The sequence below is a fragment of the Poromitra crassiceps genome (genome assembly GCF_964638095.1).
Source record: "Poromitra crassiceps genome assembly, chromosome: 12".
NCBI classification, from domain to species: domain Eukaryota; kingdom Metazoa; phylum Chordata; class Actinopteri; order Beryciformes; family Melamphaidae; genus Poromitra; species Poromitra crassiceps.
In genome coordinates this window covers 38519048-38531547 of record NC_139632.1, presented here as the reverse complement: position 1 = coordinate 38531547, position 12500 = coordinate 38519048, and the positions used below count along the sequence as shown (strand labels likewise).

At 45.7% G+C, this 12500-nt stretch overlaps 2 protein-coding genes across 2 annotated transcripts in view; one reads left to right on the top strand and one right to left on the bottom strand.

Moving 5' to 3' along the window:
- Nucleotides 1-12500, top strand: part of naaladl2 (N-acetylated alpha-linked acidic dipeptidase like 2) — a gene marked incomplete at its 3' end in the record, with an annotated part of 362515 nt that overhangs the window by 250314 nt on the left and 99701 nt on the right. The window lies entirely within an intron of this gene.
- Nucleotides 2416-3456, bottom strand: LOC310786549 (ceramide synthase 1-like; the record flags this gene model as incomplete). Its single annotated transcript, XM_083647767.1, has 1 exon — nt 2416-3456. The coding sequence occupies one exon, from the start codon at nt 3454-3456 to the stop codon at nt 2416-2418; it is 1041 nt and encodes a 346-aa protein (XP_083503893.1).

Genomic DNA, 12500 nt, shown 5'->3' with positions numbered 1-12500 from the left:
GTTCAGGCCAATCAGCATCCTTTGCTAGGCAGAATTGGGAAGGAGTATTTTTTTGTGATGGGTTATAAACGAATCCTAGAGTACTGTACTCATTGCTTGGCACCGCATTTCGGAACCCCCCTCTTTTATTAAATCAGTTGAACTTGAATTTCAGACTGAATAATGACTAAGAATTAATTTGAATATCAGGAAAAGCCAGTATTGCAACTATCAAGCAAGAATGGTCTAGCTACATACTAATGTAGAGTAGATTCGGGATCGTTGTTTGATAAGGGACTTGTTGAGAAGCTGATCTAATCGAGGATATACTGTAGTCTGCTGTGTTCTGTATTCTTACACTATTGTGTAACCAGATGAAACACTTCCCTGGGCCAGCTGGAGAAGTCTGGGCTGGATCAACCCCCGTCAAGAACTCCCAGCAACATGTCCTCAGGTAACATCTGCTGCCTGCTCCAGTGGAGCTGCTCAGCTGTCTAAGGCAGTGGACTGTGGCTGGACAGGCCAGCTCCTGGTGGAAGTGTGTGAAACAGTGTGAAGCTGAGTGTTGCTGAACAAGTGCCTTCGATGAACTTACCACTTAAACAGTTTGCTTGAAAAAAAAAATGTACTGGGCAGGACACAGGTGTTATTGTTTCTGACACGGCCAGTAGAGCATTTCTGAGTAAGAACTAAATCTGCTCTGAATCTGCTCTCAGCTAACCTCCCAAGGGTAAATAATGAAAGATTGGGATAGATTCTACACTATCAAGCAGTTCTTCCTCCAGGTTAACTTATTTTTTTCTTAAAGTTTTTTTTTTCTTCGGCCGCTTCTTTTCACCTTACAGCGAGGAGTTTCACCGGCAGGACGTAGTGAATGGGAGGTTAACGCTATTTCCGCCCCAGCACAGACTGACCAGAGGAGGCGCTAGTGCAGTGACCAGGACACATACCCTTAACCGACCAAGCCGGAGGTAACACGGGGGCTCGAACCTGTGACCCTCATGTTGGTAGGCAGGGAATCTACCGCTGCACTAGCCGGACACCCTCCAGTTTACCAATTTAATATGTATGATTTTTCCAAATTAAATATTATATAGAATCAAAGGCCAAGCCACTTTGCTGTCACCAGTTGGTAGTCCATCACATTGGAAAAACATGGCATTCAGTCAACATTTTGGTGAATTTACCCCCGATGTTAATGTCCTTTTCACAGATCAGCTGCTCTAGCCCTTCACCATCTGCACTGCAGCTGGTATTTTCAAAAGGTTCACACGGATCTAGTTCCTTCTGCAAAACAGTGGAACATGCAGGGAAAATAACAATGACCTAAACACCAACCTATAATAACCTATACTGCAGTTCTTCATACATCTATCTTATACTAGAGCTGTAGACAGTGGCAGCATAGGTCTATTGGACCTGCTGATTATCCCACTAACTAAATTTGATAATCGCAGTACTTAGCATACAGTAGTGTTGTATTACTTATAGGCCCCACAAGTTTAGGAACTATAGTTAAAATAGCAACTTTTCACTGATAGTGGGGGTTTTTTTCAGATTTTTCTCCCCAATTATACTTGGCCAATTTATCCCCATGCTGCCCCGGTGGGCTTCACCCTCTGCCGATCTGGGGAAAGCTGAGACTAGCACCATGCTTCCTCCAACACATGCGCAGTTGCCACCTGCTTCTTTTCACCTGACACAGGGTCGCACGTGGGAGGATCACACTATTCCCACCAGTTCCCTTCCACCCCGACCAGCCGCCTTAACCGACCAGAGGAGGCGCTAGTGCAGCGACCAGGACAGATACCCCTTAATCCGGCTTCCCACCCTCAGGCACAGCCAATCGTGCCTGTGTGGACGCCCGACCAAGCTGGAGGTAACACGTGGATACGAACCTGCGACCCTCGTGTTGGTAGGCAGGGAATCTACCGCTACACTACCCGGATGCCCCACTGATAGTGTTTTTAATATAAGATCAAACATGACCCGCTTCCAAAGTTAACATCCACAGCTTTACTTGATGACTCCTTGCCAAATGTTAAAACCAATTTATTTAGCACTTAATTGTATAACATTATATCATCAACAGGACCCAGGTGTATGGGAATCGTTGCAGAGCCGGATTCCATAACTGCGCCCATGGCTCATCATCTCCAGTGTCTCCACCCTAGAAATCGAGCGTGCACAGATTTCTAGTAATAATAAGACAAAAAAGTCACCTGAAAGAACATTCACAGTGCTATAAAAAAAAGACTGTGATGAAATAAAACCGACTAAAACAAACAAAAATTAAAAGAATAAAAATGTATTGCGCCCTAACTTGGTATTTTCTTTCCTTTTTTCTTTCTTCTCTTGAGCGTGAACCGACCAAGGTGGGCTCTTGTCTTGCTTGTACTTGCAGCTTAGTGCCAGGTGGCGGCGTCAGAGAGCCGGTTATAGATGCTTCTCCCTGGGGATCCCGTTCTGCACGTGCTTCCCATGGGCAGATTTGCTATGTCCAGCTGCCTTGACACCTTCCTTGTGCTCATACTCCCTGACATCGTTCACCTCCTTCATCTTCAGCAGCTTGACCGCAAACACCACAATGAACGAGAACCAGTAGATATTCATGAGCAGCAAGGCCAGGAGCAGTGCGTTGAAGAAGAAGTAGAAGGGGATGTTGGGGACGGACTGGAGGCTGGACACACATGTGGCGTACAGCACTTTGAGGGGGAACCAGTAGAGACGGAACCAAAACCAGGTGATGCTGAAGCTGATAGAGCCCATGTTCGACAGGATATCGTTGAGGAGGTAATAGCTTCCTCCTCTGGACTTCAGGTAGATGTTGAGCTTGCTGAACTCCAGTGGGATGTCGTTGATGTCATGGAGGAACAACACCAGAAGCCCTACGTTGTGGTATCTAAAGGCGTAAGAGAATGTAATGAGAGCCAGTGTGATGACGTGGTGCACGATCATGACAGTGGAGTCCTTCCTCCATGCGTCCATGTATAACGTAGCGTGGATGGAGTGTGCGTAGAAGCTGGCTTGGATCAGGTAGGCTATGGCAATGTCCGTAGGCACCGACATACCACTCTTCCAGTCGTAGAAGACAGAGGGGGGGTCATGGAAGAAGGAGTAGGAGGTGAAGAAGAGCAGGTAAGTGCTGTAGGACCATGACATGGTGTAGAAGACCAGCTTCCACGCGCTCTCTGGCATCTGGGCAGCATCTCTGGGCATCAGCCTGCACCATTGTGCTAGCGGCTTGAACATACATGCTGTCAGTCCCCGCCGAATCTGCGTCCACAAAAAGGCACAGAAGAAGAACAGGGCAATGTCGGTCCAGGTAATGTAGGCATTATCCAGGAGAGTCCGTTTGGAGAGCTCCAGACCGCAGTCTCTACAGTCTCTCAAGGCAACAAACATGGCGGTGGAGGCTCGGGTAATGAGGTCCACATAGCCCGGCATGGGCTCCACTTCCACTGCCCCGGCGCCCATGCTGCTGTCGAGCTTAGCTAACCAGCTTAAAGTTACCCTCTCAAATAGCCTAATTACTAATAATTACTGTTCCGCTATGTTGGTCAAATCTCCATTATTCGCTTTATACTGTGTAACATATTTGTCATCTCATTAGTTAGAATAGCAAATTCCTACCAGAACCTAAACCGGTATCACCGAAAGCTTCCACACCACAGGGAATATTCCCACAAGAAGGTTAAAAGAGAAGAATATTATCCTGTGAATATTCCATCACTGCTCAACGTCAACGCGTCCGGGCTTCATTCTCGTTTTGACAAGTGACACAGGAAGGAACATGCGCTCTATTTTCAGTGAGACTCGATAGAACGTTGGAGGCGAACGGCATAGGTGATTATATTTAAAATCTCCAGGATGGCTCTGCTCTCTGCATGCTGCTTCACTCGGCTCTATGATATAGTTTACGTTTTTAGGCATTCACACTCACAGAGCCATTGTGACATCATCAATGACATCATCAGTGACATCATCAGAGGGAAGCAGTCACCAATGATGTCTTTGATGATGTCACTCGAGTGACATCACTGATGACATCACAAATGCTTGAGTGACATCACTGATGACATCATCACTAATAATGACATCACAATTGCTCAAGTGACATCACCCTAGTGCCATTGTGACATCATCAATGACATCATCAGTGACATCATCAGTGGGAAGCAGTCACCAATGATGTCTTTGATGATGTCACTCGAGTGACATCACTGATGACATCACAAATGCTTGAGTGACGTCACTGATGACATCATCACTAATAATGACATCACAATTGCTCAAGTGACATCACCCTAGTGTCAGCCTGAGGCACAACAGCCAAGATTGAGGAGGTGTGAGGAACACCGGAAACTTGAAAGAAGAAGAACCAGGTCTAGAGTGAGACCATCCGACTGTGAGAGGCAGCAATGTGCCGTAAGGCATCCAGTCTGCCGGAAAGCCATTAGAAGAAGAAGAAGATTTTGCATTGTTGGGCAGGCCAGGAGCAGTGGGGAGCTTTCTTGTGTATACTTCAAACATTGTCATCTCTGGTCAGTGGTGACGATCTCTATGTTTTTAGTGGGGGTCCATACCAATGTTGTATGGAGGAACCCCAGGGGAGCAGGGGGAGAACATGTAAACTCCACACAGAAAGGCCCTTTTAACGACATGGCCACCTGGGCCGTAGGCACTGAAGACATGGGGGGGCACACCCTAAGTGTCCCAGGCGGCAATGGAACCCAGGACCTTCTAGCTGTGAGGCGACAGCGCTACCACTGCCCCACCATGCCCCCGAGCTGCTTAGGAACCCACATGCAGGTCCTGACCGTATTCTCAAGAATCGCACCTGGATGGTGGGGGTGCAGATGATGGACAAGGTGGTTGATGTAGTGACAAACAAGGTGAAAGGATCTTCCTGCCAAGAATTCCTCACCATGACAGAAATGATGAGCTTCCCTTCAGTTCCCAATCAGACTGGCTTTCTCATTTACCATCAACAAGGGCAAGAGAATGACCGAGTTGGCATCTACCTACCTCAGCCAGTGTTTGCTCATGGCCAGCTCTACACAGCCTCCTCCAGGGGAAAGCGAGCCAGCAGCATGAAAGTATTTCTCGAAGGTGATGAAGAGGGAATTATCAGACAACATCGTCTATAAGGAGCTGCTGTAATCCTGTACTCATACATACAAACATTTCCATAACCGCGCCCATGGCGCATCGTCTCCAGAGTCTCCACCCTAGATTTCTAGTCAACATATACAGCCGCATTGAAACTGCTGGATGTTCTTTACTTGTTCATGCTGTTTAGCTGCTCACTCCCTTGCAACACCTGGATGTTAGTAAGCAGTGAGCAGTGGTAGTGTAACCTGCACTAGCACTGCATGGATATATACAGCAGCATTGGGGGTATAGCATCGTCAGCGGGACTCTACAATGGGCACATCAGTATCAGAGATGGGGTCATTTCCAGCCCACTCAAATCAAAATGTAAATTACACTTGCAACTTCCTTTCTAATGTCAGAGCCTTCATTTACAATGTCTGAATTAAAAAGGGGATCTAGCAGTTGACTTTGGCCACCCTGATGCTCTGAATAAGGAGGAGGAGTTAGAGTCAGCACGTTGGTGCTGCCTCGTTCTCCTGTTCCCTCAGTGACACCCAGTGGTAAACTCTCTCTAGATAGAAGAGAGAGGAGAGAGAACGAGAGAGGGGATGGATACATAGAGAGGGAGACAGAGAGGGAGAGTGTGTGTCCTTCCATCGGGATCCCCGATAGAGTCCAAGTGAATATCTCAACACGTCCACACACACACACACACACACACACACACACACACACACACACTATTGATCCAGGCACTGTCACTACTGCTCTTTATCTCAACCCCACCGCCTCTCTCTCTCCGAGTCTCTCCGTCTTCTGCACTGTCCCTGTCACATTCACATTCATCTTCTCTCTCTTTCTCTCTCTGCCTCTGTGTCTCTCACTCTCTCGGTTTGTCTCCCTCTCTCTCTCTCTCATATGCTGCTCTGGGGTATAATCCGATAACTGCCACAGAGATGGAGTGTATCAGGAATTGGCATGCAGTTCAGTGTGTGTGCGTGTGTGTGCGTGCGTGCGTGTGCGTGTGCGTGTGCGTGCGTGCGTGTGTGTGCGTGCGTGCGCTCTTGTACCATGTCCTCACAAGAATAGAGAAGAAAATCCTACAAAGTGAGGACATTGTGTCGGTCTCCACTATTGCAAGGGGTTAGTTTATGGTTAGGACGGCTAACCATAAACGATATATGGTTATGGCTATCACTGCTCACGATGTGGCTATCACTGCTCATGATGTGGCTATCACTGCTCATGATGTGGCTATCATTGCTCGTGATAACGGCCCACATTTTAGCTGAAATATAGCCATTTGTAACTGGAACCTCAGTTCTATTTCTTCTTCCTATAGCTCGAGCACCTGTTTCCAGTGCAGATTTCAGCTAAAAACAGGGTGTAAATGACATATTTTCGAGTCAACTTGGCATCTCAGGGCTTGTGGAGACTTGGATTAAGCCAGGTGAGCAGTATCCGGAAGCATGTTGTGTATTTTTTCTGCTGTTTCGGCAGCTGTTGCGCCGGCTGCATTCTACTGCATGTAGTACACTGACTGTATGCAAGTACGTCATACAACCCCACATCAAAAAATCTGAACTATCCCTTTAATATTCCTGTCAAATATGTTAGGGTTAATACTCCTGTCAAAGACATATATGTTAGGGTTAATACTCCTGTCAAAGACATGTATGTTAGGTTATACTCCTGTCAAAGACATGTATGTTAGGGTTAATACTCCTGTCAAAGACATGTATGTTAGGGTTAATACTCCTGTCAAAGACATATATGTTAGGGTTAATACTGTCAAAGACATATATGTTAGGGTTAATACTCCTGTCAAAGACATGTATGTTAGGTTATACTCCTGTCAAAGACATGTATGTTAGGGTTAATACTCCTGTCAAAGACATATATGTTAGGGTTAATACTCCTGTCAAAGACATGGATGTTAGGTTATACTCCTGTCAAAGACATATGTTACTCCTGTCAAATACATGTATGTTAGGTTATACTCCTGTCAAAGACATGTATGTTAGGGTTAATACTCCTGTCAAAGACATGTATGTTAGGGTTAATACTCCTGTCAGTGCCCCTGACCAAGGCACTGGCAAATTGGCATCGGACTGGATCCTGCTACAATGATACTAACTCCCCCAGATCCTGCTACAATCATACTAACTCCCCCAGATCCTGCTACAATCATACTAACTCCCCCGGATCCTGCTACAATCATACTAACTCCCACAGATCCTGCTACAATGATACTAACTCCCACAGATCCTGCTACAATCATACTAACTCCCCCAGATCCTGCTACAATCATACTAACTCCCCCAGATCCTGCTACAATCATACTAACTCCCCCAGATCCTGCTACAATCATACTAACTCCCCCAGATCCTGCTACAATCATACTAACTCCCCCAGATCCTGCTACAATGATACTAACTCCCCCAGATCCTGCTACAATCATACTAACGCCCCCAGATCCTGCTACAATCATACTAACTCCCCCAGATCCTGCTACAATCATACTAACTCCCACAGATCCTGCTACAATGATACTAACTCCCACAGATCCTGCTACAATGATACTAACTCCCCCAGATCCTGCTACAATGATACTAACTCCCCCAGATCCTGCTACAATCATACTAACTCCCCCAGATCCTGCTACAATCATACTAACTCCCCCAGATCCTGCTACAATCATACTAACTCCCCCAGATCCTGCTACAATCATACTAACTCCCCCAGATCCTGCTACAATGATACTAACTCCCCCAGATCCTGCTACAATCATACTAACTCCCCCAGATCCTGCTACAATCATACTAACTCCCCCAGATCCTGCTACAATCATACTAACTCCCCCGGATCCTGCTACAATCATACTAACTCCCCCAGATCCTGCTACAATCATACTAACTCCCCCGGATCCTGCTACAATCATACTAACTCCCCCAGATCCTGCTACAATCATACTAACTCCCCCAGATCCTGCTACAATCATACTAACTCCCCCAGATCATGCTACAATCATACTAACTCCCCCAGATCCTGCTACAATGATACTAACTCCCCCAGATCCTGCTACAATCATACTAACTCCCCCAGATCCTGCTACAATCATACTAACTCACCCAGATCCTGCTACAATGATACTAACTCCCCCAGATCCTGCTACAATCATACTAACTCCCCCAGATCCTGCTACAATGATAGGACCACAGAAAAAGGCTTGGCTCGGTTTACCCGTCACATCCTTAAAACCCACCCAATCAGAACTCTAGTGCATTCCAGGGTTCATTTTCCCACACCGCATACGACTCTGTGTTCAAACAATCCACCCGCAAATCAAATCCACAGATGCTATTTCCAAGACCTTAGACCTCTCGATCAATATCGGTGGGTATGAACTGCTCTCCCCAAAAGCGAGAGCTGAGAAAACCATGACTTTAATCATGAGAGTCCAATGGGTATATCAAGGTGTAGAAGAAGTTTCTGACCAGAATGTGCCACATAAACACTTTCTGTGTTATTATGTCGGACGATCAAGTCGGAGAAATTCGGGATTGCAGCTGAGTTATTGCTGTTTTCAACATGGCTGAACAGAGCACAGAGTTGCATACGAATGTAAGAATTAGATTGCAAGCAGAAACTGAACCACAAGAACAAATCTAAAATATCCCTTGATAACAATAGTGCTACGGCATTCAGTTTCCTGTGGCACACTGTATTCATAATCCCCTGAAATAGCCGAACTCTTTTAACTTTAATTTTTTTTAGGTTTTAAAATAGTGTTGAGTTAGTTTGTGAGAGTTTCAGCAAGAGCCATAACCTGGTGCTCCAGGTTCTGGCAGTCCATCCAAAATGATCTTCATGTCATTGCACTTCACTGAGCCTTTAACACCACCCTGGTACCTACTGGCAAGGCATCCACACAATCCTCACCTTCACTAGCCTGGGTAAACCCAGCCTCCACGTGACCTGCTCTCAGACCTGCTCTGCTCTGACTGAGAGCAGGGTCTGAGAGCAGGTCACGTGGAGGCTGGGTTTACCCAGGCTACACCTTCACCGCCAGTGGAGCGGACGTCATCAAAAGAGTCTCCTCTCTCTGGCTTGCGGCCTTCGCAATGGAAGGCCAAGCTGTTTGGCCTGGATTTCTCTTTGAGAGAGAGTCTATGTATACAGTTTGAAAAGCTGCAGTTTTAAAGAAATCTACTGCCCACCTCATCCAAAGGAAGGATTTAAGAAATTCAAACTCAGTGCCATTTAACTCCCCCACTCAAGCCTCCCACACAGCTTCTGGACCGAAAAAGCATTGTTTATTAAAACACATTTTTGTTTCAAAATGTTTTAGCAGATACACGTGATCTCTCCCTTTCTCAGTATGATCATCATTATGTATTTGTCCAACATACAGTGTATGATGTATGAATACACCACACAGTCCATTGTGCTATTGAGTCAGATCTTGACTGTGGATGCTGGAGCATGATGGAATCCAGCAGCTGTTGATATATATTTTCCTTGGGTCACATCTCTACTTCCCCCTGTGTAAGCACAACAGATACAAGCACTCATTTGTTCCTCTATCAGTTAAACTGATCAATGGGCGCCCCCTTGAGGTCAGACAGAGGGTTCTGTGATCATTTCACAGGCTCTAATATCTGCCTGCTTGCCTATGTATAGTTTTAACAATTGCTTGTTTGCGAACATGTACAGTAGGTCTAACAATCGCTTGTTTGCTTGCCTGTAATATATGTGATTTACTAGTATCGTTGTAACTGATTGCACTAGAACTTTTTGTACTTTGCAGAATTTGCACTGCGTTATTGCATGGTGCTATGGCCTGAGAGGTATAAATGACTGTGATGAATGACTGACTACCTCAACTTGCTACTGTAAGTGTTTGCACGTGTCACCGTTTACAGTGTTTTTAATGTACTGTCTATGTCTGTATGTACTGCAGCATATTGGTCTTCTACTCCAAGACAAATTTCTCCCATGGGAGACAAATAAAGTGAACCTTGAACCTTGAACCTTGAACCTTGAACCCAGGCGGTGTGTGACAATCCGTGCTTTCACCACCATGCGATAGATGGCGCTCTTGGCCACCTTATGAAGTGCTACTTCACTCCTAAATTCGCCCAGAAGCCGGAGTTATTCTCCCACAAAACCAGACAGCAGAAAAAGCAACCATCTCCCTTCAGGAGGAAGCTCCATAAAACACCTCCAGCCTGGTGCCTCAAAGCGCTGCAACGAGCAGCTTTTCCCCGACATCCACGGAGATGTCAGGCGGACTCGTCACTCAAAGCTGAAGGATTTTATTTCACCAGACGCTGGTAAACCCACACAGATCACTTCTCCTGTCAGGTAGATTAGTAATCCGCTTTGTGAACCCTCACATTGTGTACATTTCAGCCGTCTTAACTCATTGAGTGCCAGCCACTTTTCGAGAACGGACGCTCCCAGTGCCAGAGTTTCAGAGCGTTTTCAGTGATTTCTCGAGGCCCACAGAATATTGTGTGATATTACTATGTAAACACCGAACACGCCCAAAGAACGATGAGACTCTCTTCTATCATCAGCAAAAAAAAGTTTATTGATATCATTTTCCGTTCTTTAGTTATGAGCCGGAGAAGATAGGTTGATTTCACCAAAAAGAGACGTTTCAAACTAGAAGCTGAGATAATTAGCCTTTTGTGAAATGAAGCATTTCAAGCACATGACTGACTCTGAAGCTAATATTTTCTGATGTGACACCTCAAAAATAATTTCCTTCAATAAAACAGTAAAAAACAAAGGAATTTTGTTTGGCAAAATAATATTTTTTAGCTGCAACCAGCAGCGCTGGCCCCTGCGTGCGCTGCTCGTTGCAGCTTCTTGCTGGTCTTGATTTACTGCTGGTAGGCATCAGATATTCTAGCTTGTGTTTGCCAATCCTGTCCTGCTGTCTGGGTCTGTCTGGGTCGGTGTTGTATGCGGCCCTGCATGCCCCACCCCCCCCCCTCAACTGCAAACCCCTCCTCCATGGGTGTGTCTCTGGTGGCTCTCTGCTGAGTTTGCTCTGCACTGAAAAGTGCGCTACATCCAGCTTTTTTACAGCGTTCAGCGTGTATTTGTCAACGGCTCCCATCGCTTCCAGTTGAGAATAATAACAACTCCACAACTAATCATGCGGATGGGCTATCGCAGCGGACACGGAGGGGCTCAATTGTGGCAGCAGATTGGCTGCTGCAGGCACAGCTAACGTTATGCTTCATGCATATCGATGCATACCGATGCGATTTCCGTTTCCCCATGACTTCTTCTCTCTTTTTTCCTCGCCTTTCTCTAATCTGGAGAGCACTGTCGCCACCTAATGGGTCCGTAAAATAGCTTTTACACATTCAACATCCACCATACTTTCACAGGAGATGGATCAGGCTTTGATCCACGTCCCACCGTCAAAAAACGCAATTGACGACTTTAGTCGTCATTGGCACTCTACGTTAGTATTTGAATTGACGACGATAGTCGTCATTGGCACTCAATGAGTTAATATGCCCCCAGACCTCCACACATCAAGCTCCAGAAGCCCCAGGCCCCCGGGCAAGATGAGTGTGACCCACCATGTCCCCTCTCTGAGAAGCTCTCCCTCGCTCCGCTGCACAAAAAAGCATTTTTCTCACCTTTCTGGGTTAAAACGACCTACATTCAAGTGTCGATAACTAAAGAGCGGACGGAATAAGGCAGAAACAAACTTTCTTTCCATGAAAGTAGATGCTTTGTTCTGTCTTTTGGCATACTGTAGTCATAGAAGAAAATATTCTGTGAGTCCTGGAAGATCAGTGACTGAAAATGGTCAGAAACTCCTGGCGGGGACTGAGTTAAGGGATAACTTAAGGGATAACGCAAACTTTCTTTTGTCCCGGCTGCCATTCAGCTGCTAAACGGCAGATAGAACTTTAATTCCCTGGCTTTGCCGGTTTGCACCTTACTGCTCACTCTTGACTTTTTATGATGCTACCTATTTGCACTTTATGATACTTGCCTTCATTGCCCTGTGCTTTTTTGTGCTTTTATGTCTTATGTATGTATGCTTTTAGCTGTAGTTTTATCTTGACTCTTAAGTGTTTGTTTGTTTTTAGTACTTGTTGTTTTATGTGAGTATTTTTGTGCCTGTTTTTAGTGTTTGTGCTGCACTATGTGTGTTTTTAGATCTCCTGTCTGCAAACCAATTTCCCTGCGGGGACAATACAACTACATTTGACCTTTGACCTTTGACTTACACTTTGAACTCGGGTTCTGTTATTTTTCTTTGAGGCACTCATTATGTTGTGGTGAAACACCACAGTAAACATGTCCTCATGACTGGATTTCCCCCCCAAAAGTTTTTCACTTCCCCCCCACATTACGCAGGTTTAGATGTTGAAAAACACGCTCAGTAT